The sequence below is a fragment of the Pagrus pagrus genome, assembly GCF_965226575.1.
Source record: "Pagrus pagrus genome assembly, chromosome: 6".
Taxonomy (NCBI): domain Eukaryota; kingdom Metazoa; phylum Chordata; class Actinopteri; order Spariformes; family Sparidae; genus Pagrus; species Pagrus pagrus.
The window spans coordinates 3,648,388-3,676,324 of NC_140190.1; the positions used below are offsets into that span (position 1 = coordinate 3,648,388).

Consider the following 27,937-nt stretch of genomic DNA (forward strand, 5'->3'; position numbering starts at 1 on the left):
TAGAATAAGCCGAAGCGATGGTAATGTACTTAGAGTACATCAGTGTCATGTATATAACTAAATCTTGTTAAGAATCTAAGTGCTGCTAATGTTTCATGTTAAGTTTCTGAAACACACTGAAATGCATCCAGGGTTGAACATCTGTCAAAACAGTATAATGTACAGAAAGATTTTATTTTAAAGAGGTCATATTATTTGTGTTACGTGGTGCAAGTGCTACCTTTTTTCATTCAAGCAACTGTTGTTAGTCATCACTTCCTGCGTCACAGTTCATTTTTAACGTATAGTTAGAGTTTAGATGCATTAAGATCAACCTCAGCGATGTGTGGCACAAAAACACAGACCTTTCAAAGCAACATACCAAAACCCACTGACTCTTCAATTATTTTCATAAATCACAAAGAAAAGCACCAATTTCTCACATTTGAGAAGTTTGAACCAGCACATGTTTGGTTTAAAATGACAGAAATGATGAATCAATTATCAAAATAGTTGATGGCAACTTACTTTTTGTTTCGGTTAATCGATAAATCAACTAATTACTGCAGAAGTTTCTCATGTTGGATGTTCAATGCTTGCCTTATCTCTCCTTGTCATCCACTGAATTCTGGTGGATGCCCTTTGACCGCAGTTCATGTGACAACTGTGGTCATAATTCAGCGTGTCGTTTGGAGTCCTTGCTATATCTCTAATGTAATGTTCCCCTCAGGTGTCACATATGCCAATTTGTCTCTTGCATAACTATGTGTTTCTGCCACATTTCCACTCATAACGCATACAGTCCCATTTTAATCAATACAGCCGGCTGCTTTATTGATTAAGGGCTCAGGTTTTCCTTGTGCCACGTGTGCCTGAATGGATCCCTGAAGCAAATTTAGCGGTCTGGACTTCAAAGTTTCTGTGGTTGCCAAGGTTACATGTTGAGCTGAAAAAGGCCAACAATTGTCAACTCGTGCGCTCTTCCTTCCATCTCCTACAGCTAAAATCATGTTGACATGAGGAAAAATGGAGTCAGTGGTGGTAATTGCTTGTCGTCTGAAAGTATCAGAGTGAGATGTACCAACCACGGGGTCTAATGTGTCTGAGACGACTACTCCCAAGAGATAGTTGGAGACCAAAGAAGATCAAGTAGTCCTCACTGTTATGGATTTTCCTCAAAAAGTCACCTGACCGCAACCCCATTGAACATTTATGCGGGCACTTGACAATTTTTTTCAAACCATTTTGGGATAACGTGAGGTTTTGCAAAAACTTGTGGAGTCCATGCCAGCTGGAGTGAATGTTGTCATTAATGTAGTGTATTCAATTTTCAAATTTAACTAAAAAGTATTACATTTGAAATAATTAAATACAATACAAAAAAGGATAAATAAAAAGTATAAAGTATTTTAACTAGTAGTCTCAGACTTTTAGACCCTACTGTTTACATGCCAGTATTTCAATAGATTGACAAGCAACACAGGATTTATTGACAGGAGTTATTGTTATGCTGTTTATAAATTTGAATTTTTTGAAAAGATATATATAAATTGGTTGTTTTTTTCTACTGGTTTACTGGTTAAAGTAACACATCAAGGCCCTGACTATTTTCACAGAGTGTTAAGAAGGACGTTTTTTTTTTTCACATTGTACATTTCTGAGTGTGTTTTGATGCTTCCTGAAGCAGAGCTTATCCATTATGCCATCCACCCACATATGCCTGTTCTCCTTTCTGAGATTGACCCACAATAGAACAAGAAAACCTGACCTTCAGCCATAATGGACTACGTAACCTGTTGACTTGTGGGTAATGCAGTTTTTAATGGACTGGCTTGAACGTTCGGAGCATGTAACATAGCGAGAACGAGAGCGAGAGGCAGGAAGCGAGAGAGAAAACAAGAAAATAAAACTGGTATTGAGAGGGAGAAATACAAACAAACTGCTAGATAAGAATGTTTGGCTGTTATTGTTTTCCGTGTCTAACATCCTGAGACATGGCCTGTGGTATTCAGAAGATTTAATGCGGAGGAGAGAGAGAGATCCATAAAGCCTCCACTTTCCCTCAACACCCCAGGGGAAGCCATCTTTAATTCATGAACACTATAAAAATAAAGGTTTTTCTCTGATGGCCCTGCAGCCTGTAACAAACTCTCACAGCTACATGGCACTGGGCAGATGTTGATGCGGTTATGGACGGATGTCGGCTCATGAGATGCAGGTTATATGTTACGCGGAAATGAACAGAGTCTACCTTTGGCTGTGCTATTAGATGGGTTCCAATAAGCTGCATGTTGATTCTTTCTCTCTGCAGACACCACACACACACACACACACACACACACACACACACACACACACACACACACACACACACACACACACACACACACACACAGCAGATTTTAAATGAACAGACTGCCAATACAATACAAGGAGTAGGACATTAATGTTTTCCGTTCCACCTCGTGTTCCCAGTAGAAGGTTCTGTCTGATGGTTCCACAGACTCATAATCTCGGCTTTATTCTTCGAAATATTTCATTCTCACACTGTTTTCTAAATGTAATATCTTATCTGTGAAGGCCTCTAGTCGAGCTTTTTATAATGGCATAATTCATACAATTCAGTAGTGAACATGATTTAGTATTAAATCAGTTTCTGGGTTGATGCTGAGAATGTGATGATTGCTGCAGAGAAATGTACGTGTGCTGGTCTTATAAAAGCCTTTAGATTACACTGCTTTGCACCCGTATAGAAAACTGCTATTTGGTTTTTACTAAAATACGCTGTTTGGGAACTTATGCTAAGGTTATAGTGTCTGACAGCATGATACAGTTAAGGCAACTAAATGGGCTCGGTAAAGGTCGAGAAACACAAATAGAGACCTTTTCATTCTGTAAAAGCATCTAAACAGAAAACCCTGTACTCCTTAAGAAGACTACTTTTGTGAAATAAGTTAATACAACCCCTGTGCCAAAAAAGTTGGGACACTGTGTAAAACATAAAGAAAAACACAGAATCAGCTAATTCTAGTTCACTATATTTATTGTTTGAGCTCATCAACTTAATAGATTTTTGTACAGATATGCTTATTCCTAATTTGATGCCTGCAACATGTTTCAAACAGAAGACTGGGGAAGTTATAAAAACACCTGTTTGGAACATTCCACAGGTGAATAGGTTAATTGGTAAATGGTGATAATCGTGTATAAAGGATATCACTTCATGGGCTCATGAACGCTTGGTTAAACTGTTGGTGGTAAAATGGTTTGTTTGCTAATGATCGTCTTCTGTTTGAAATTATGTTTTACGCAGTGTCCCATCAGTGTTGTAGAGTTTTGTGTCAGTTTTAACCTTTAGTCTTACATTTACTACCAATTTACTCTAGCAAATACGTTTGAGAGAAACATGATGAAACAGTAATGTGTCAAATAACAATGTGAGACAATGTGACATTAATTAAGGTGTGGCTTTATGACGCTTTATAACAAGCTCATTGTTTAGCTTTACTTCGCTCTCACCGCTTCCATAACGAAGCTTTGTGAAACACAGTAATAAGCTGGTGAACATAGTGGAGCATTTAGCGGCTAAAGAGCCGGATATTTCCCTCAGGAAATGATAGAGATTAAAAACGGAGCTAGTCAGAGTGAGAGTGTCAGAGTCAGTAAACATGGAATTACATTTACTCAAAAATGAATTGGGGAAAAAGAAATGTACTTAATTTTTGGTGGCAGAATTGTGATAGGAGATATACAGGAAGTCAGATGCCAAGTACACATTTCAGTGATCACCGCACCCGTTGAAATGTCAAAGCACTTCCAATGTTGTAACTAAGAGTTGGTGTGTTTATGAAAAACTGATCATAAAATAAAATGGAACATTATGTTGACAGTATATTGTCTGGGTTAGAGAGAATGTTTTTTATGCCCTAAATTTCATGGCCGGTGGCATTGTGTTTTGGGGTTGTCAGTCCATCCATCCGTCCATCCATCCATCCATCCATCCCACCTGATACATCAGAAAAGCCTTGAGGATTTTTTTTGTTTTTAAAATTTGGCAAACATGTCCACCTGGACTAAAGGATGAACTGATTAGATTTGGGTGGTCAAATGTCAAGGTCACTGTGAACTCACAAAACATATTTTTGGCCATTACTCAACAATTTATATGTAGTATCATTTAAAAAAAAAGTTTACACACATGTCTAACAGGATAAAATGATGAAATTATGACGTTTATATCCAAAAGATCAAACTTCACCGTAAAATTGTAATGTTCTACAAAAACAGAACGAAAATCTGGAGTTGACCAGTTTTCCAGTCAAGGAAAATTGGAGAAAAAGCAGAGTGTCCTGGAAAATCTTGTGTTGTCCTGAAACACTATTTAAACTCCCCAAAACTACACAATATAGTATGGTATTAGTAGTATGCTATGCTATGCTAGAGTTTTCTTAAAAAGGAAACCTCATTTGCCATTGACCGCTGTAAAATGTGAACAAAGTCTCCATGGAGACACTCAATCATTTCATTACACTGCTGCTTTTATTTATTGTCCCAAGTGGTTCTTACCATTTCTTCCATTATCTTAGAGTACCACTAGGGGATCCATCAGGTCATGGAGGGGTTATGGTAAAATCTGCATGTGTTTTATTTATGGATGTAAAAATCTACTTTGAGTTTGTTTTAATTCATAATTTACGTGGGATTATGAAGAGTTTGTGGTTTTTGCGAGCATTTCCCCCCTGCCTTCCTGGCGCTGGGAGGGAAAGCCATGACTGACAGCCCGCTTCATGCTCTGCAACTATGGCAGCTGACAAGGTCATGTCAAATGAAATGATTGGTGAGGAGGAGTGTTTTGGGAAAAAAATAATTCTCTCTCTCTCCTGCCCTTTGTCTCTCCACCCTGATCACACTAAATGTGTTCGACAGCCTCACCAGCACGTCGGTGTTGCAGGTAATTTATGAATGAGAGGTGAATTTACTGTAAAGTAGTGAAAGATAGCAGATACAACAGATGACCTGTCAATCTGCCTGGAGCTGAAAGAGACAAGATGAAAGACAACTTTGTTCCTCAAGCCTGCATTTGTCTTCCTATAGAAGTAGTCGGGTGTGTGTGTGTGTGTGTGTGTGTGTGTGTGTGTGTGTGTGTGTGTGTGTGTGTGTGTGTGTCCGTGTGTGTGTGTGTGTGTGTGTGTCCGTGTGTCCGTGTCCTCGTGTGCAAGTTTTTATATCAGAGGCATTATTTGAAGAGGGACTTTGTCCTAGCATACCAATGCTGTTCTTGCTCACCTCTTCAAAGCCACAGTGCTGTGTTTGATTATGCATAGCTGTGAAGGTCAAACAAAGCAGCTGTTGCATCAGACTTTTTATTTGTTATGCAGAATTTGTTCTCAGACTCGGCTCTGTAAATGACTGCTATTTAAAAAAAAAAAATGCTTTGATCTGCAACTGCGTATAATGGAGGCTTTTATGACTCATTACATGAAGTACATACAGTGAGTCCAATATGTATTTGATCCCTTGCTGATTTTGCCGGTTTGCCCACTAATAAAGACATGATCAGTCTATAAATTTATGATAATATGTATTCAAACATGGAGAGACAAAATATCAAAAAGAAATTCCAGAAAATAACTTTAAAGAATATATTTTAATTAATTTGTATATCATTGAGGGAAATAAGTATTTGATCCCTCTGGCCAAACACACTCAATACTTAGTGGCAAAGCCTTTGTTTGCAAGCACAGCAGTGAGACGTTTTTTGTAGTTAACCACAAGTTTAGCACACACACCAGGTGGAATTTTGGCCCACTCTTCTTTGCAGATCCTCTCTAAATCATGAAGGTTGGTGGGCTGTCGCCTGGCCACTCTGACCTTCAGCTCCCTCCATAGATTTTCGATCGGATTGAGGTCCGGTGACTGGCTGGGCCATTCCATGACCTTGATGTGATGTTTCTTGAGCCAATCCTTTGTTGCCTTTGCTGTGTGCTTCGGGTCATTATCATGTTGGAAGACCCAACCACGGCCAATTTTCAGCTTCCTGGCAGAGGGGAGGAGGTTGTCCTTCAGGATTGTACGGTACATGGCTCCATCCATCTTCCCAGTGATGCGGTGAAGTAGCCCTGTACCCTTGGCGGAGAAACACCCCCAAAACATTATGCTTCCACCTCCATGCTTGACGGTGGGCACAGTGTTCTTGGGGTCATAAGCAGCATTTTTTTTCCTCCACACATGACGGGTAGAATTGAGGCCAAAAAGCTCAATTTTGGTCTCGTCCGACCACATAACTTTCTCCCAATAACTTGGTTCATCTTTCAGGTGATCATTGGCGTACTTAAGGCGCGCGTCCACATGTGCCTTCTTGAGAAGGGGTACCTTTCGGGCACTGCGGGATGTTAACCCATTGCTGCGCAAAGTGTTGCCTATTGTTTCCTTGCAAACTGTGGTCCCAGCTGCCTTCAGGTCATTTGCCAACTCCTGCCGAGTGGTTGCAGGATGATTTTTGACCGTTCTCAGAATCATTGCTACCCCACGAGGTGGAATCTTCTTAGGAGCACCGGACCGAGGTCTGTTGATGATCATGTTATGCTTTTTAAATTTTCTTACAATTGCACCAATGGTTGTTACCTTCAAATCCAACACCTTGCTAATCTTTTTGTACCCCATTCCAGCTTTGTGGAGATCAACAATCCTGACTCTGAGGTCCTGAGACAGCTCTTTGGTCTTCCCCATGGTGAACAGTTTGGAATCTGTCTGATTGTCTGATTCTGTGAACAGGTGTTTTTCACACGGGTGATTAGTGAGAACAGGTGGCTTCAGTTCAGGTAACAAGTCGATTGGGAGTGTCTACCTGGTCTGTAAAAGCCAGAACTCCTAATGAATACTAAGGGATCAAATACTTATTTCCCTCAATGAAATACAAATCAATTAATATATATTCCTTAGGTTCATTTTCTGGATTTTTTTTTTGATATTCTGTCTCTCCATGTTTGAATACATATTATCATAAATTTATAGACTGATCATGTCTTTATTAGTGGGCAAACCGGCAAAATCAGCAAGGGATCAAATACATATTGGACTCACTGTACTTGATGAGGCTATTTTTTTCACACTGTAGTGGTCCTTTGTGTCCTTTATTATTGCCATGTTTGCCTGAAAAATATCGATACAGCAATCAGCTATACAGCGCAGAACATCTACGATTCACTACACCACTTATATTAAGTATAAATGTACAAATATAAAAGTTTTTTTAAAAGAATGGCAATCAGAAGAGTGCCCCTGGATCCAGTGGCGGATTTAAGAAATTTGGGGCCCTCTGAAATGAGAAGACAACACACAAAACAACAGGTCAATTATACAGATACATACATTTTAACAGAATACACATGTATTATTTGTTTTACTTTTTGTCCCTCTCTTCCTGTCCCTTTTTCACGTTGTCTCTCTCCCTCATTCTGAAAACAAACACACACAAAACACAGTATAAGGCTCTTACCCAGTGGTGAAGTGTAAGTATATTTACTCAAGTGCTGACGTAGACATATTAGGATTTCATGCAACTTCAATTTTGTCTGCTCCGCTGTATCTCAGAGGCAAATACTGCACTTTCTACTCCACTACTGTACATCATTTACGTTGCTGGTTACATAATTCAAACCCTTCCTGCCCAGTGAAAACCATGTACCCTCAAAATGATGATTTAATGCTAATATTTGTGATAAACTGAAAGAGTCTTCCTTTGTGCGGTGACTTCTTCAGCCAAAACCCTTTAAAAAAATCGTCTTGGGCCAGCTGGAAAATACATCATGACAAGACTTCAATGAAGTTAGTTTTAAGTTGGATATTCGACATTCGCAGCCACTCCAACATTTCAAGTGCACCCGTATTGCAGACTTTACAGTAAACACACGGAGAAGACGGCTACAGCGTGTACCGACTTCCTGTTTTCAAAATAAAAATGTGGGATATTTAAAGCAGAGATACTGTGTTTAAAGCTATTGAGAAGCTATTGAGCTAAGATGCTAATATTTACATATAGCCTAAAAATTTATAAAAAATTATGAACAGATGTAAAATGTAAAAACAAGAGTCGTATCTCATGCAGCCAGTGTAGTTACATGATCCCAACATGATTTTGAGTCAATTGATCACATGACCTGGAAGCTATTCCTGCTGCTGCTGCTGCCAGCCGCTGTTGCTGCTAGCCACTGCTGCAGCCGCAGTGAAGACAGTCGTCACTTTCTGTAACTTGGCGATCAGCTTTCTGTTTTCCTCCTTCTCTCTCCTCTTGTCAGCTCGGCTGGGGTAGCTTCTTTTCATCTGTCTCTTTTCTTTACTTTTCTCTTCTATACTCTCCTCTTCTTCTCTCGCCACTTCGCGCCATTTGTTTTCGTTTTGCTGCTGTCTTCCTGGATCCGTTCTGCACATGCGCAGTAAGATGGACTGGTCCAATGTAGTGGAGACTGAAGGGGGGCCCCGCCACACACATAATACGATTAGCATTCTGCTGGCATTTTAGCGAGAGGATTTTAATCAAAAACATAATTAATGTGCGCAAATAAGTAATAACTGTAGTAACCATAAGTGTATGAGGATTTTTATGGGGCCCTCAGGAACTTGGGGCCCTAGGCAACCACCTAGTTTTGCCTAATGGTAAGTCCGCTCCTGCCTGGATCAGTCCCAGTCCCCTCCAAAAGGAAATGAACCATAAGAGGCCAATATTCCAAAAGTTGCACAAGTTATTTACCAAGGAAAAAGCTAGAGAAAGTGGAAAATCAAATAGGCTAAGACAAACTGTATTGTACAAAGCAACCATCTAATCTTTAATGAACTGCCTCTCTGAAATCCAAAGAGCACATTGCGTACTGAAGTCAAATGGCCTGGACATACAAGGAAAAAAGAAAGGAAAGAGAATCTAGTTACACGGCTTTCACTCCCCAGCAGTGAAAGGTATCAGGCTAAAATCCCACTGAAGTGTGTGTGGCTGTAACAGGAGGTCAGCAGTTAAATGAACTTCTGTTCTATTTTACTGAGAGGATCCTTCATCTGCATTGAGCTAGAAGTAATGAAAGTGTGGTGAAGCATTGAAGATTGATGCCAGGGAACTCCCAGACCTCTTCTCTCTGCTTTTTACCCACTCGCCTTCATCTATAAACACTCTGCCTCTTCTTTCCTGCCTTCCTGTTTTTCAACTGTTTGGCTTTGTGTGTCTGTCATTGCCTCTGTGTCTTTTTTCCTCACTGTGCCTCTCTTCTCTCTCCAGGACTCTTCCTCTAATTGTCTCCAGCTGTGTACCTCTTTCCCCCAGTGTCTCCTCTTTCCATCTCAATCTCTCTTGAATCTGCTTCCTAAAAAACAAAAGTGGCTACTCTGTCTAAACAAGGACAATTCAGCAATCACTCAGGCATCTGTGACCTATTCGGAGCTGAATTCATGTGGAATTGTGACATACATCGAGTAACACTCATTGAGCAGCATACAACAGCATCATATAATGATTACTTTCGGGTTTGAGTATGACACCTAGATTCCACCGGGACAAGAAGCACAGAAATCAAGGAGAATCTGACTAAATAAGCTAAATCTCAGGAGGTCTACTGTATTAGTTGGCAGCACGCTCCGCTTCTGTAACGCTCTCGGTGGGATATGCAGTATCGTGACGAACAGAGCAAAATAGCGTCAGAGACACGCACCCGATGGAAACGAGTTTAAATATTAAACTATTAATGAGTTTAATAGTTTTTAATATTATTATTATTTTAATATTAAGTTTATACACTTAATATACTGCAATGGCAAATACAGTCTGAAGGAAAGGTGATGCATCTTGATGAGTTAAGATGAAAAGTTGTAAAATGTTTGTACTGAGCTTAACTGCAAAACATTAAACGACAACAAATCAAACTAAAGCACAGACACCGTTTTTACATTCATTGTTATCGTGGTTACATAAACAGCCTAAACCTGAACGCAGTATGGGCAAATTTGGTCTCCGATGTCATAATCCTTGGAAAAAACATGACAAGTTTAACTGGTCAAAACCAACAGTCTTTTTTTTTTTTTTGCTAGGATGGCAATTGAAAGGTCTCTGGGTCATCGGGTGGGCTTTAAAGGGCTCATCCTCGTAAAAAAGAAATCACACAAGGCCTATTGATTTTATGTAGTGGCCACAACCAGAACTGTATGTCATATGACGTGCCCATCTCTACTTTGCCTTATTTTTGCACAATAAGATAAGGCACAGTGTATTCAAAGTTGTCACTTCACCTTCTATAAAGGAGTTGTTTTGGTATCATTCGATATTTACTACGTTATAAGCTCTGAGTGATTTTCTGCTCATGTCTCCTTTTCTCTCAACTTGACTCCAGGTGGTTTGAACCAGTAATCATTTGAAGAATAAAGTATCTAGTAAAGTGAAAAGTTTTCAATGAATAATGGCCTATAAGTTTGACCGCATTTTTGGGGAGTTTGATTTTATTTAAATGTTTTTTTTATTTTTTATCCCAAGTGGTTATTGACTGGGCAGTTCATTTGCCCATTCATGGTGGATTTTGATGATGGAGGGTGTAAAAGGGACTGTTAAACTTAATGACATACCAAAGACACGAGCTGGGAGGTTTTATATAGCTGATCTCCAGTCAGATCTCAGATGTCAAACGCATGCACGCACACAGTCTTCATCCATGTGATCCCAGCCCTGGTGCGGGTTTAATGGAAGCTGTGTAGGAGCTATATTGACGGTAGAGCTGGTTTAACTGGGCAAAACACACACACACACACACAAACACACACACACACACGGTCAGATCCACTACTTAACTCTACGTGTCGGCCTAGCTTGCATTCTCTCAGTCACATTAGTATTTGTAAATGCATCACAGCACCCTGCGGTGCTCTTAGTCTTTATAATTGTGTGCTGAGAGGCTCTGGTCAGTAACTTAGCCCAAATAGCTTTTAACCACATTTATCACATTTCCGTCTATAACCAGCACTCACGTAACATCCATTACCTTGAGTCAAATGAGCAGTTTTAATCTGACCCAGGTGGCTTGTACCAGGCTTTCTACACACTCTGCCTCGGTTAACTAGAGAGGTCTCAGTATGGATCGCAAATGTCTCCATGCCTTATGCTGATTAGGGTATGACGTAAGTGGTGTATTAGAATGTAATGGTAAGATCTGTTAGGGTTAGGTATAGAAAGTTAACAGCTGCTCCATCGTCTTTATGTTTCATGTTCTTGTGCTTGTGTCAGACAAAATCTCTCAAACAGGAGTAAAATCTTCTCTGTTGAGGATGTGTCGATTGTTTTCAACTGGGGCCGATGCATATCAGCCTGTTCACACTCCCAACGTATCTAATACGGCAGCCTAAAGGTGGTGTTACGCTTCTAAAGATGATGCTGTAGTTAGCCCTCTAACCTCCTTTATGCAGTCGCCCCTGTAATGCAGTAGTATGGAAAGCAAGAAGAGACTGAGTCGGCAGGTGGTTGGATGGCTCATACACAGGACCTTCCCCAAGGAGACCGGGTTTGAGTCCTGAGTGACAAAATGTCAAAATGTATTTGTTTTTAAGTTATGATGCATGCATACGTAAGTTAACTTATGTAAATAACGTAGCTATTTTAACCAAAGGGAATGATCCTTTCCAAAACCTAACCAAACCGTGACTGTTTTACAATGTTATTAACAGTCCAAAAGTCATAATGTGAAATGTTCATCAGCAAACTTTACTTTGAAAGTCTAACTGGAAGTTGCCTGCTTATTATTGCTGACTTGTCTGCGGAGCCCATCACATGCAAAATTGACACTTAATGGGAAAGTAGATCATCATAGCTTGAAGCACACAGCGTAATTAGCACTGTGTGAAAACAATTCACACATTTCAGTGAGTCTGGCAAAAATGCTCTGGTCCAACACAAAAGTTGTACTAGTTCAATGTTTGCCCCAATGCAATGGATGTCAACTGACAACCCACTGTGTTGAGCATTCAAATACATGCAAACCAAACAAGGGTTTGGCTTCAGGTTCAACATGTGCTAGATTCAATGTTTCCAATAGCCTTAACCTTACCCATGTTTTTGTAACCCCGGGAACTTCCCCTGGGACTCAGATATTTAGCTGAAAAGGGTGAAATGTTAAGTATTGAATTAAAAACGTGGACAACTGAATGACAATTTGATGCGTTTGAAATCTAGGTGACATTATGGCATACAGGAAGGTGTGTGACGCCCAGGGTGGTCCACTGGTCGGTGAAGTGCTGCACTGCTCTGGAGGTCTGGATCTGGACTGGGACCTGGACAAGGAGGAGCTACAGGAACCAGGACCCAGCATGGACCGCATGCAGATGCAACATGTAGACTGCCAGCGATCAGGTAGGATTTGTGTGGTACACACTCACAATTTCCTAAAACCTTTCGTGCCAGTGAGGATTGAAATGCCCACATCAACTGTCACAGTGCCTCAGTGACCAGCAGATCCCAGATTTTACCTTGACATTTATTTGCCTCACGGTAAACACACAGTTAATACGTAGTTAATACACAATTTGTAATTGCTGTCTAATATTAATTCCTTTGTGAACAGGTAATTGTAATACAACAGCCATTTTACAAATCATAACACACGAAGATGCATATCACAGTGTGCCATGTCATGCAGCTGGTCCCACTTAAAGCAATATGATGTGTTTATGAAGAGGTGATTAGAATGTGCTACTAACAGGACAATTACAGCTCATATTTAATGTAAATGAATAATGTCTGATTGATGTCAGGACAGTTAACATGACGAATTTGTGAATTATTTATGAAACATTTTCCCACATTAATGAGCATCCCGCGGCTCATTACTGTCAAACAAAGCAGGGATTTCAGGAGTAAAAAGTATTTACTCAAATCATCTGCTTAACAATAATACATCTCATTTTTCATATTGTTTACTTCTGCTTTATGACATGTGCTAATGTGATATGCCTTCATTTTAATAAGGATAGGCTTGTTTACGCAACCATTTCATGCCAGATTCAGTATACATGTGTAAGATCTCATCTGATGCATGACTTTAACATGCTTATAATAAAAACATAATCCAGTGTTCTTTGTGTAATTTAACTTGAGGTTCGTAGATTTTTTCAGCATGCCAAAACAAGTTTCTTTCTCAGGCTTTTGATGATCTTAAAAGGTATTTTTGCACAGAAATTCTGCAGAAACTCTTACACATAATTTGAAACAACCTGCCACTGTGAAAAAAGAAATACTGTATTTAATGTGAGAAGTTTGCCACTACCATGAGATGCAGAAGTGAAAAACTTCATAAGTACCCTAAAGCTAGACTTGAGTTCCTCAGCTTTGAAGGACTGTTTTGAATTGTGCCTGGAGTTCTGTATCAGTGGCAGTTTTCTATCCTCACAAATGCCTTCTCAAGAAAATGGGCTGATCGTTCCAAAACTCAAGACTTAGCGTTACATTTTTATTCCTTTTCCCATTTACAGTTTGTTTAAATTAAATAAAGTTGAAGTCTGGTGGTAAGTTATAAACAAACCCAAATGTCTCTTTTTTAGAAAAGTCCGTTGACGCTAAGCATGCAGTGATCTTTATGTCTTTTCTCTTGATCATGATGATATTGGAATTTTTGTTTTGACCATGAAATTACATATTTTATTGTAAGGTCATTGTGATCTCAATATACCAGAGAGTCTTCTTGGAGTCATCAGATCGAAAATACTAAGAGTCCACAGCCATGCTAGCAGCTCTGAAAGGCTGTGCTTAGGCGCAGCAGTGCTTTAAGCAAAACACTAATATTGGCAAACAAACATACTCATACGATTACAATCCTAACATGTTGACGTTTAGCATGTATAATGTTTTCCATGTCCATCATCTTAGTTTACCAAAGCATTGGTCTGTTAAAATTTCGTCCTGATGCTGGCACTCAGTTGGACTATTCAAAGGCGAATAAGTGGATTACTGAATAACGACACCAAGCTTATGATGACATTTAGCCAATGACACTAAACATAACCTGAATGAAACTCTAAAACATGACCTCGTCAGCTCTCCTGCCAGAGTCACGTCAGATAGATTTTCATCAGCAATAGTGGTCGTTCAACAAATTAAGACAACAAATCCCATGCTTCCTTTGTCTATTGTTCTCAGAAATTACATACATCATTTCACTGATTTAACCTGATTAGTTGCTGGTTTCTGAGTGTGTTGAAACAGTGCAGGTCAATTTGACACATAACACTTTTTTTTTCTCTTTTATTCTTATTTCTTACTATCAGGGTGTTCAGACCCAGGCCCCGACCCTGATCCTGAGCTGATGGAACCCATCCAGCCGTCTGTCTCAGTCTCACCACATGGACGATTTGAACGACTGCAAGAAGATCCCAACTACATCTCCCACTTCACCAGGGCTCCGGGCCATAAAGGGCAACGACGACTCCACTGCTTCCTGCTCAGGTAATTCAAGGACTGGAGTTGTCGAACTCAAGTCAGATATTCCCTGCTGCAGGGCACTGGAGGGTCATCTTCACAACTTGTATATATTTTGGTGATCTTGTACAGCAGAGTTAAAAATAGCTGGTGTCACCAAATCCACCAAAATGGACAATGTTATGAATTAACATTTCAAGCACAAATAGTGCAAAAAAAAAAATCTAACAATTTAGAGGACTGTGAAGTGTTAAAAGTGACAATGTGGAATATTTACAGTCCATGCCCTCGTGCTGATGTGACCTTACGTACCTGTTTTGCATTGTTGTTCCATTCCCTGTGATTGCCAAGAATTGTGTAACACTGAATGAGCAAGAAAATGTTGTTAGAGCGGTTACATAGTTGTGGGTTGAGTAGAGATTGATGTCCATAGTGATGATTTTGGGCCTAGGTACAATGCACACTAGCTTAGCTGTGTCAAAGTAGCGTGACGAGAAGCTTTGATTTCCATTGTATAATTTCCTCCAACTCTTTTTTGGGTCCCATGACAAGGGTATTGAGTATTCAGATGGCCACAGCGTGGGCAAACCACCAGCTGCATAATTATGAGTTTCTTCCTTGCTCCTACACAGAGGTAATATGGAAGAAACCTTATTTTACAAAAAATCTATTGAAAACAGTGCAAAGACGATATATTCAATGCTTTATTTTTGTTATTCTGAATTTGATGCCAGCAACATGTTTCATACAGGCTGGGACAGGGGCAACAAAAGACTGGGAAAGTTGCGAAACTGATCGTCCCAACTGATTTAGAGTCCGGATTGTAAATCATTTATTTACGACACAGAGGGTCCAAAAATGAATGGATGATTGAATGCATGTGAAAACAGAGAAGGCCATTACATTGAATGGCTTGTTTTCTGGTTTTATTGCTGCAAAGCTTTTCTCATGTCCTCTAAATCATGGACTGAATCATAGACACATGGCACAGTAATGGTCACTGATAAGCCACATTATGGAAATCTGCTTTTTTGCTCTTACCATTAACCAGTTTACATATCAGCATGGCTTTACAAATAAACTTTTTCTTTGTGTAGATTTAATTGGATGTTGGAAGTGCCTTTGTCTCCGTACTCCAACAACAATGTTTTGCACATTTGCGAGTCACCTTGACACTCGTGCTTGATCGTGCCTGTTCTCAAATTATCATCTAACCATTATATATTTCTATTACCCCATTCATTGCCATAAAATAACTGCACAGGATAGGGTAGGGGTGAGGCCTTAGTACCCTTTGAACATTCCCGGGCTTTGCATGCTCTCTAGATAAGCACCACTGCAGGGTGCCTCACGTCAAGGTCTGAATGGTACACTTAGACATTGAGCCACATGCACCAATTCTGTCTTTGTTGCTATGAAGGTAATACCAGCCTATTAAATATGAAACTGCACATTAGGCACAATCAGGGTTTTTCTTTAAGGTGCTTTACCTTGGAAACAGTAGCTGTTTTCACATGCATTCAATCATCCATTCATTTAGCCCTGTCAACTCCATTCATAGGTACTTCCTGGCAGGGATGGGGCTTTTTGTCCTCGGCCTACTGATCGGCTGGTTCGCTCACACACCTGCTGTCAAACCACCTGTGCCCCCATCTGACAGCTCAGACCTGCTGGAGGAGCTGCTGAGAGGCATCACAGCCAACAAGATAGATGCTATTCAGAGGTAAGCTTACTGAATTGCGCTTTTGTTGTGGACAGAAGGTGAAAATAAATGCCGTAAGTGGAATGTGACATTGTGCAGATCCACTCACTCAACAGCCCTTTACAACTTACACTGGCTTCACGGGGAGAGTGAGGTGCTGAGTGGTTGCTTGTTAAATGGAAACACAAGCACAAGACAAGGCTTAAATGTCAAAGTAATATCTTGCAGCATGGACGTTCAACAGGAGACAGGATGCAATTTTTCTGGTAACACGAGTTTACTTAACCTCAACCAACCAAAAACAAACAACTTAACCGTAAAGACAAAGTGTCTTGTTTCTTGTCATCACGTGCTTTTCCTACCTCAACCAAGCTGATCTTCTTAACAAAGCATCAAACAGAATAGACCAGCGTTCAAATCTTGTCTTGTACAAACAGCCAACGCTGGCATGTGGACACATTCGTTCCCGAACCTAAACTAAATTGTTTTACCTAAACCTAACCAAATTAAACCATAGTGACAAAAAATCTGACTGTGACACGTCAGACCTCGTGTTCAGTCCAAGACCTCCAAATTATATTTTCTGATCTGCCGGACATCATTTGTTTGTCCCTTCCAAAACCATTACAAATTACTGTTTGATAAGTTGATAAGTTGACTTATGGCTAAGGTTTGGTGAATGTGAATAGATGGCACCTGCTGAAATGACTGATGTTGTCGGCCATATTGGTTCCTTTTAATTATGACCACAGTCTTCCTCTAACCTTGACCAAGTAGATTAAGTTGACTAAACTCTACGTAACCTCAATAATAGAGACCAAATGTCAACTTTGGCCCTGAAGTCTCTTTACATCTCGTCTTTTACCAGCAGTCAGGGTTGTTCATGTAGCCTTCAGACTGCTGTTTGCTTCCTGTCCGCTACCAACAGTTCACATTGGTTTCTTGTAATCATGGCCACAATATTTCCTTAACCTGAACACAAGTGCCTTTTAGTCGCCCAAACCTAACCAAACAATAACCATGAAGACCATCAGGTTAGTGTCTAGCTTTGACACTGGAGGCCTTTCGCATGCTGGTACAGTATCTACCAACAATCTTAGTTTATATGATCATGACCAGAACCTTAACCAAGTGGTTTCCATTGCCTAAACCTAACCAAATCTCAACCATAAAGAAGCAGTCAATGGCCAAAGTTTTGGTTTAAAATGTAGGTTTGTCAACTTGTTGATACAGTGAGAGAGACGTGAGGGAATGCATACTGGTGATGAAGGTACTATAAGAAGGATAGAGAAAAACTAAATTTGAGAAGAAAAGAGGATTTTAGAGTTGTTGGAAGAGCAAAGCAATGCTGTCCAATGAAGCCCAAGTCTACCATCACCATAATCAACAGTTAAAAAAAAATCAAGCCTGGCACACATCCATTTCCAACGAGGAAGGAAAATAGATGATGATGGTAGAGTGAAAGTGGAAATGAGAGATAACGTCTCTCCACAAGGTAGCAAATCTTTTTTTTCCAACTCTGATACAAACCTCTGTCAACCTGAACACTGCCTTCTCCAAGCCAAAGGATCATGGGATGCCTGGGTATATGTGCCTCTGTGAGATAACTGGCTTTGCCACTGAACTGAGACAATCATGTCACCATGGCTTCCCTTTCTGAGTTTTTCCACAATTTTCATTATTTATTTTCTCACATTTATATTTCTAGGTGCCAGAAACAACCCACCCACCCATACATAACTAGCAAAGACCCACTTATAGTATTATATTATATTTAGCAGTGGCCTCTGTCTACTCTGTTGAGATGTTGAAAGATACAGACCCATATTACTTACTAAACATCAAACTTTTTTTGACCTGTGTACAATTAACCACTTTTTCACAAAGTTGAGGATTCAATTAGATAATTAAAGATGATATCCAACAGAAACATCCATTCAAGCAGCAATATGAGGTCATGTTATGGTTTTGGTCACTAGACCTTATGACCGCTAAACATAATTTCCTTTGTGCTATGAAGCAGGAGAACACAGTCAAAACTGTGATATCAAATTATTATATTGAAACAATCCAGTCTATAAGCCTGGAAATCAATCATACGCAACTCATCTGCAAAAGCGAAATGCATTCATTACCATGATTTAGCACCATGGCAAGAGCTATCTGCAATGTTGTCAAATATGGAATTTGGTAACACTTTATAATAACCATCTTTAATATATGGTACATGTATAGTTAATTAAACTTAAGGGAATAGTTATTTCACTTTTAACAAATAAATGCTTTAATATTGATAAATGGTTTATCAATATTTATCAGTTGTTTCATGTAAAGTTGCAACTGATGCTTATAATACTTTGTAAATGGTCAATAAATACATCGTAGTTAATCTTTAAACATTATTTGGATGGCCATTAAAAAGTTGCAACTGATGTTTATAAAGCTTTTCAACTGGTTAATAAATGGTACATATAACCTTATATTGTTTAACAGTGAAATAACTAGTAACTAAAGTCTAATTAACTATCAAGTTACCATTTATTAATGATAATTATTATAAAGTGTTCACCTGACTTTTTTGTCACACCCCTTTGCATCTCATACAGCTGCACAAATACAAATACAATTTTTGAAACTGACCTTTTCAAGACATGGAACTACCATTTATGGATTCTCTGGGTTGGCAGTCACGAGTCCCGGCTGTACTCTGTTTATATAAGTGGGAGATTTGAAGGCAAATAATGTTATGCAGGGACCTTTTGGAAAGGGTTTAATGAATGGATGCTCATGGATTGATTCTGCCAGGAGTTCTCAGGAGTTGACTCTTTCATTCAGCCAACAACACATGTTCCTCTGCATTCAAACCTTCAGGTTTTCCTTTGGCTTCATAATTGTATTTACTTTATCAGGCACAGACAACTGAGAAATAAAGCTGACTGAGTTGCTTTGTATTGAGTCTCGGAGAAGAGAGGCAAATGTGAGAGCGAGAGAGTGGCAGACAAAGTGAAAGAGACACATAAAAGGAGCTATGAAGTCAGAGAAAGACCTAAGAGAAACAGACTAAGGAGACGATGGCAGTTGCCGAGCATTTTCTAACAGCTCTGTATGACTGTACAGGGGAAATATCGCAGTCTGAATAACTTGCTGTTTGGTTTGTGGGATTCTCACGACATGACTGATTAAATAATTGTCACCTGCCTGAGTAGCTCCATATTCAATAAAATAACAATCAACACATATATTGTTTGGAACATGAAGACTGTGCAGACAGATGACTTCTGCTTGTTAGTTTACATTTCCCACTCTTCCTTGTTTCTTAGCCAAATGGCCTGTAATGTTGTTATTTTTTCCCTTATGGGGAAAACATAGCAGACTGTTTTTTTCACACTCGTCACTGTAGAAACTTTATGAATCCAATTCTTTTTCAATTTACACTTCAAAGAGGTGTGCAAGAATGCAGAGTTACTCTGAGAGAAACTGGATTAAGTTCAAATCCCTAGAAGATGGTTTCCCACTGCGAGTATCTTGGCCCGTCTAATGCTTATCTCTATAGCTAATTATACTACTGTAATAAATTCACTCTAACATCTATAGGGAAGTGCATCAGAGCATTTTATGTTTTTTTGTTTCTCTGCATATTGTCCCACATATATCTTAAATGTGAACAATTGCATTCAGTTTGAGGGTTTTTACAGAGTGATTTTAGGAGGTAATCCTTGAAATGCTTTTTTTTTAAGCGCTGGGATGTAATTGCTACCGATTCTCGCTGGCTGATGTCTTGGGGTGACGGATCTTTATCTAGTTTATACGGCTTTATCTGGATGATGTATATCTTGCTGTGCTGGCGCCAGGACAACGACCGTCATGGATCACTATCTGTTATGCTTGGAGTGTTTCCGCTGTGAATTCTTTGTTTGTTCCTTGATTTTTCTGAAGAAGTACTCTCTTGCCTACGAATGCATCACAGCATGGACCTCACTTGATGAGGGACAAGATGGATGGTGAAGCTAAATGTCTGCTATAGCTTCTACTTACTTGCCTGTAGTCTATTTAGAGCAGCATCGTTTCTTCAGTTATATATTTCAGTAGGACTGATAGCTGCACTTGTTGCATTGAGATTTCTACTCAAAAAAAGTTACCACCTCCCTTTAGTTATATCAAATCTACAGAGAGCTGAAACATGGACAGACTGTTACAGGAAAAAATGTAGGAGCCAAACAGTACCGACCATTGATCTTAAATTGTTTGACATTTTTGCTAAAATAGAAATCTATTTCTATATGTAGATATTTAGATAATTAAACAACTATGTGACTGTTACTAGCAATACAATAGGTCTATTTAAATGCATGATACATATGTAATTTTAGCTCTTAGGGCTTTCTCAATCAAAGTAGAGTGGGATCATTGTCAAAGAACCACCATAGCTGATGATCATATCTGACGTGGCTCAGGCAGAAATAATTAAGGAAGCGGTATTATATTTAATATGTAAAGTTTTATTCACATTAAGTTTAATCACGTTTGCCATCATCTCTCCTCACTCTGACTCACTCCTGGAAGTTAAAGCGACAGGCGACCCAAATGAACGCACCACTGCAGTGAACAAAATAGTGAATTCTTCTGGGTTTAACATTTTTGTTAACATTTGGGATGATGTAAGTACACGACTTAACAACATGTATACAGTATGTAGAGATCTTCTTGTGATGGGATCACACCAGCCGTGACAGGCGTCAACAAGTTTGTGTTTCATGGGTCGGACCACACATCTTCAAACTTGGCCTTCATTATGATCGCAACTAGACACCTGTAAAGTTTCATGACTATCTTATGCGGTTGTGAGCTGCCGCATTAACAACATCTGAAGGACATATAAACACTTGGGAATTTACTTAAACTGTTTGTAGTTCCTGCCATTATTTGTTCCTCCAGGACCACATTTTGCCATGATGACACACACAGATGGAGAGAGAGAGAGACTAACAAGATGAAAAAACATCACCAGCTGCCTCTGCCATGGCGGATAGCAAAGGTCTAGTCTGTTTTAGACATTTTAATGCAGAAATGTTATGTATTATATAGTTAACCCCCATTTCTTTGTAGTTTCTTTGCAGCTGGTGCTCTTTTCATTGTCCTTTTAAGCACAGTAGCTATCTCTGCTACTGCTGACTACTTCTTATGTTTATTTTTTTAACTAGGAATGTAAAACCTGCATAATATGGGGGCTCTCGGACCCTTTCATCAACACTAAGGATACCACCAGTTCCTCTTTTGCGTATTTGAAAAGCCTCATTTATGTCTTTCAGTGTAAGAAAAATAGATCCAAACATGTCCATATGCAAAATATGAGTCATCATGTATCTAAAAGAGTCAAAGAATCAAAAAGCCTTAAAGTCATTTCATAACTAAACTGACAAAAATAGTGCTTGGGGAATCTTGTGAGAATAAAAAGCTCAAGAAGTTGGTCACAGTTAAACCCTTGTGCATTTCTGAAGATTACAATAATTATAAAGCTATCCACGCTGTACAAGCTGGGCTTAAAGTACCCACAATTTTGGAATACTTGAGTTGTGTGCCTCCGTAAAGGCGGTCTGAACAGGTGTGAAATGAAGGCGTACAAAACTGAAAACAAAGTGTTTGTTTCAACAAGAACTTTAAAGAACAACAATTTGACAACGTGAACTAGCATTAAAGAAAGAAACAGACATTGATATATGCATATGTACAGCTCTCTGGGGATTTGAAGTGTTGAATACAGTTAAAAATAATGAAAGAAAACACAGAATAACTGGCCTGGAGCCCCGAAGTGGAAAACTGTTTGTTCTACTTCAGCTTTCGCTTGCCAGCTGATTACACCGCTAATTTACTTTGTCCAGTTTTAAGTGAAAAACTTTAATTTATTCTGACATTTCAAAGACTTTCAGATGAGCTGAACTCTTTGTGGAACTCCTGTAAAAGAGAAGGATTTCAGGAGTTTTGTGTGAGAAAGCTGAGCTACCTGGAAACAGATTGTGGAGGGAGAACGTAGGAGTGCTTGTTCACCAGAGTCATGTCTCGGTTAAAGTCATTGGGGGGTTTTATGGAGTGAAAGCTGCTTCAGACACTAATCACCGAGGCGGAGCTATAGGTAATTCTCACCCACTGTGTTCGGCTGCATTTCTCGCAGAGTCCTCGCCACTAAAACAGCTTGTTTCTCGGAGGAATGAGGATTATTGAGACATACAGTATATTGCCTTGAAGAAATTATATTTGCCATTTATTCAAAAACAAGTTAATGTTGGTGCCTCCAATATGAGGGTGACACAATGTACTTTGCTGGATAATGGAGGAAAATTTGAAGGTATTGGTTCAATTTGGTGACTGGACTCCTCAGAAGGGTGTGAACTGAATCTTAAATGGTGAAAAAAATCGCTCTAACTATATGTTTCTGATCTCGACTCTACCAAATACCACTTTAGTGTATTTCAGTTCACTGTCATAACAAAAAGTTCAGTGCAAGACAGCAGATGGAAATGTTAGTGACTAGCTGGTGAACATCGTGCAGCATTTAGCAGCTAAAGAGACAGATACTTCTCAGGGTTGGGTGGAGAACCAAGCAGAGTTAAAAGCATAGTGAATATAGGAGCTATAGTATCGTATAATGTAAACAGACATGTGGGGAGGGAAAGGAACATGACACTAAATGAATGCTAATATTGCTTTGCTTCTGCTGGATGTTGTAAACAGGCAACTGTAACGCTGATTTAACAGTTTTTTACTACTCTTTAATATTTCACTGGTAAATTAAAAAGCACATCCGAGTCATGCAAATGCAGATCAAAACACTACAGGATTAGCAGAGTGGTAAGGGAGGCTGAATTCTGGGCGGCTGGTGGTCCTCCAGTGTCCAATGATGAAATGATGAATAGACAACATTGAATATATTTCTCAATGTGTTTACTAAAGGTCTTTTTTATCTAACCCTTAAAAAAACTGTTTAGTGGGAATACAGGTACTTTGGCGCCACCCTTCAGTGGGGTACCGCCAAAGCATTGGTGTTTTGTTGAAGACTAAGATCATTTGTGAAAGATGTGGACGACAGAATTAAGCATAAAATAAAAAGCGCCTAATTAAAGATGAGGCTGCTTATGAATATCACCCCCTGTAGATGTACAGTGCATCTCCTGTCGCTCCGATTCTGAACATTTTCCCGGCATGACCCACGAGTCTAAAGGTTCTCATCTGCTGCCATGTCAATGCAGCTCATTTCACTGATTACTTCCTCTTCTCATTAAAGAAGTGTTAATCAGGGAAATCAGCTGCTTTAGTGACTGATTGCAGTGACTCTCTGGCCATGATAGCACAGGCACTTATCTACATCAGCCATTTGTGGATGAATTAACATCAGTGATTTATATTCCAAGGTTTTTATGTTATTTTGGTGCCCCCTTGATGATTTATGCGTGTGTCAACTCAGGACTGTGGATATTATGTACAAAAGACTTACTTATTGGCTACTGCGTTTCCCTGAGAAATGTACTAGGAGGCATCAGGGATAGTTCAAGTTGATACTAACACAATATATTGCATGTAGCCATAGCAACAGCACTTATACTAAAAGCCTACCTCCAGTATATTTTGGTGTTTTTGTGATTTTTCATATTTTCATGATTTCATATTTTCCTTTCCTGACAGTGTGGATGAGCCATACCGATCGCCAAATATTTTCTACGACTAATTTATATAATTACGTGTGACCATAGTAGAATCTGGGAGTCATTATTCTAGCAAATGAAGGGTCTTCGTGTTTTGGACTATTGGTTGGACAAGAAGCAATTCAATGACATCACTTTGGGCTCAGACGAAACAATAAATCGATAAATAAATAATTATAATAATAATAATAATAATAATTTTATTGTTTTCCTGCCCACTTCACCCAATCAGGACAGAACTCCATAAAGAGGTCGTCCTGTCTGATCATGAACACGTACAGCAGGATCCTCCTGTTTGCTGCTATGTCTGGAGATTACTGCTGAGCTTTCATGTGGTGACAAGTGAGGGGATTGCTAACTGCAGAATGGACAAGAAGTTAGCTAAAACGATAATTACAGCAGTTTGAATCAAATTAACTTTGCCTACATCTACATTTTTTTACTGTACTTGTCTTTCGTCTCTAAAGTTATGTAAATCCAGGTTACATGTATCATTCTACGTGTATACGTGCGTGCAGTCTTGCATATTGCTGTATTTCCGTGCTAGTGTTTGTATGCATGTGGTACGTGGACTGAAACACAGCCCTCGTCGAAATAACGCTGTGACAATATGACAGCCATATCTGTTACACTGTGTTTGGTTTTCCCAATAACATCAGACTCTGCAATATGATGCTGAATAGTTGAATACAAATCCACCGCATAATAAGTGAGACAACATCCGAACTGAGACATTATGCAATTTGCAGCAGTTACATTTAGAATTATTCTAATGTTCAATGTCCCAGTGTTGGGTGTTGAAATATAGAGGAGGCATATTTTATTCTCATGAAGATGATTTCTTGCTGATACAAAGCGATTGCGGGAGGGAGAAAAGGAGCAGGGGGGGAGGCAATACACAGAGTGGGGAATAAGAGTAACAAATGAAGATGGAATGGGTGAGCAGGCGTCAGGGAGTGAATACAAATAGAGGGAGAAAGAGCATCCGAGGCCATAATACACAAGCTCCGTGGTGATGCAGTGCAAGGGTTTGCTGCAACGAGGAGAGCAAATGGTGACGGGGATTGCACATTTTGTGGTAAATTAAAACTTCTGTGATACAAAGGTTTGCTGTTCTGGACAGTTTTTATCGCCAACTCATGTTTAGAATAAAGTTGTGACAACTGTCACCTAAAGGCAATATTTTTTTACTGAAGTACATTATTTGTCAAATATGTAGACTAGACTTTGAAAAAATTGGAAAAATATATAATACCCACTGATTGTGGAAATCTCCATCTCAGCGACGCTCTTTCCACTGAAGAAGACTGAGACACATGGTTAAAATATTCATCTAGACACCACTCCAGTGTCAATGTTTTGATGTGCTATTGAAGTCAGGTGATGTTGTATCAAGAGCAGGAAAAGTCCACGTAGAGAGGAGTTAGGTGTGGATAAATGGGTCAGCAGGACTTTCACTTCACAGGACTTACCTTAGGTTAGTTAGATAAATTCACCCCACATAACTAATATTATTATTTGAACTCAAACCGTGAACCCTCCCTCCACCTAACTCAGCTGTATGGGCGCGAGTTGGGAGTGATGACATGGTGGATTGCTAGCAGAGCTGCAGCATTAGTCCTGTCTGTGTCTACATCGGATGTGCTCAGAGCCACACAATCAGTGTAGTTATGCATGTCAAACAGAGGAATATAGACTATAAGCACGAGAATCGGCTTTTTGTTGTGTTTATGCGCATAGAATAAAACATGAGTCATTATGTAGCATGTGTAGACAACTGAATCAATTATAACAGGAGCATATTTGCTCCGTCAGACTAGGCTGAAATGTGTAGACATCTGTGTTTGTGTCTCAGGTTAATTAGATAGGCATCTAATATCATTCGCAAAAAGTATAAATACAACTGAGGAGCACTAAAGAGTGAAGACAATCTGTGAAGCGATGTTCAAATCACCTTATTAGGTTGTTGTCTTTTACCTGTCTGTGTGGTATTTTTGTGTCTAAAGTGCACAGATGGAATGAGAGGTGCAAATATGAGGTAGTGAAAAATTTGGGGTTTTTTGGTGGAAATTGAGTCTTTACAGTTAAAGGATGTGTCCATAGAGTGCTGTAGTAATGAGTCCTGAAATCCGGAAATGAGTTAGCATTTTTGCACTTTTAGAATGGGTTTTTGGCTGAATGCCTAGAATAAGGTCTGTGGTCACCACAGGCTTAAGATCTTTACACGTTTTGCTCTATGACATAAAACAATGCCCCACAATTAATCTATAAAGCGCTTATGCGTCTTTAAACCGGTAGTTGCTAACAAGTGGCTAAATGAGACTAAAGAAGTTGTTGCGGACATTAAACGCCATCATGCCGTAAGTAAGACTTCAGTGGTGGCGAAGTTTAAGTCCTGTGACTGCAATATAATCTGTTTATAGCCTAACAATAGGTTTTTACTTCTAGTGATTAAATTTATGCTTAAAAAATCATAAGGGTGTTGTTCATCTGTGAAGATTATCTTGCTGAGCAAAACTTTTGAGTATCATAAGCCTGTGTTTGCCTCAGTTTGTTTTCGGCATTAATCCAAAATCCAATTCAAAAATCCCTTTTAGTCAAAGGAACCAGGGTGGTAGTAACTACCAAAGCCTCCAGAAATACATCATCCCTATGCCACTCTATACCATATATGTTTCTGGAGCAATGAGAAATAACAATAATAATGCTTTTAATGTAAATAAACTATTTGAATGCTTTCCAACCAGTAGAAGCATTTAAATCTGCATCAAAACAAACATTTAATGTGGTGAATACAGAAATGAAGGGGAGTTTGTATTATCTGAATGTCAATAAGCAATTCTCACAGTATCTGTTGTCCACAGCTGCTTTATTCTGTATGAATTTCTCCGTTTGTTCATTAAATCCCTGCAGACATCTACCTGAAGATCAGATACATTGAAAATCTGCAGTCCGTGATTTGAGAGGCACCGTACCAGAGCACGCTGCTGTTATGCAACATGTGTGGCGCTGTGTTCACTTCGCGCTGCTCTGCACCACCCAGTCCACAACATGATATGAATATATGATTATTCATTAGTTGAGCTGTTGTCGTCATGTGTCACTGCGTTTTAGTCCTTGTGTTACTTGTGATGCAAGTACGACAGTAAAGCGGCCTTAAGTATCAGGGTCAAGGCCCTGTGATAATGGTGCTGAAACTGTGACAGCTGAATTTGAAGTGCTATATCGTAGGCAACTGGATTTGCTCCAGTTTCTTGAAGACCTATCACCTCTCATCCAAGAAACTGATACACATCCAGTTGCCTACGATACAACACTTAGAATTACCATGACTAGATGACTGAGAAACTTCATGTTCACAACATGTAGCAGCTGAAGTTTCACTGAGGTACAACAGGAAAAGTCATCTTTCTCCCTGACACATTAAAAAGACAATAAGAAAGTGGCACTAGCACTTCCAACACCTGATATCATGCAGAAGACATAATGGGCTGTTTGATTGATAGTTGTTTGTTAGCCAACCTGTTTTTAGCACGTTATTCTCTGTCTGCCTTATTTATTTTGGCAGCTACACTCAGCTTGTTGTTCCCAACACCCTTTGGGCTGAAGTAAGGCTGCCATGATTTGCATTTGATGCAGAGGAACATGTTATGTGGACCTGAGGATCAATCAAACTGATTGGTTTGATTTAAAGAGGAGTAGAAGACTGTCAAACTGGAACGGCCGTCTTTGAGCAGAGGAGGTGGCCTACGACATTACCTATCATCAGTACTGAGTTCTCTCCCCAGACAGCTTAACAACCATTCACACCTGGGCTCACCTAGTCCTAGCAACACACATGAAGGCTGGTTGGGTCAACGACCCACAAGTGGCCCTAAGGACTCTGAAACTCAGAGCTCACAAGTGGCCCTAAGGACTCTGTAAGGACGCTCCCACGCAGAGTTTAAAAGCCTCCAGCTCCCCTCCAGTTAGTTAGAACTGAAGAAGCCTCTTGGATGAGAGGTGAAACGTCTACAAGAGTCCAGTTGCCTACGATACAGCACCTCGAATTACCATGACCTGGATGACTGAGAACCTTCATCAACATCTATCCAGAGTCAGAATGAAAGAAAGTATAAAAGTAAC

General features: G+C 39.5%; 1 protein-coding gene across 8 annotated transcripts in view; it reads left to right on the forward strand.

The window, feature by feature from the left end:
- Positions 1-27,937, forward strand: part of naaladl2 (N-acetylated alpha-linked acidic dipeptidase like 2) — a 445,610-nt gene that overhangs the window by 165,168 nt on the left and 252,505 nt on the right. For all 8 annotated transcript variants that reach the window (XM_084354597.1, XM_084354602.1, XM_084354598.1 and 5 more), the window contains 3 exons: positions 12,176-12,352; positions 14,263-14,440; positions 15,975-16,136. In XM_084354597.1, the coding sequence (XP_084210723.1) occupies positions 12,176-12,352; positions 14,263-14,440; positions 15,975-16,136 (517 nt within the window). The remainder of the gene's footprint in view (positions 1-12,175; positions 12,353-14,262; positions 14,441-15,974; positions 16,137-27,937) is intronic.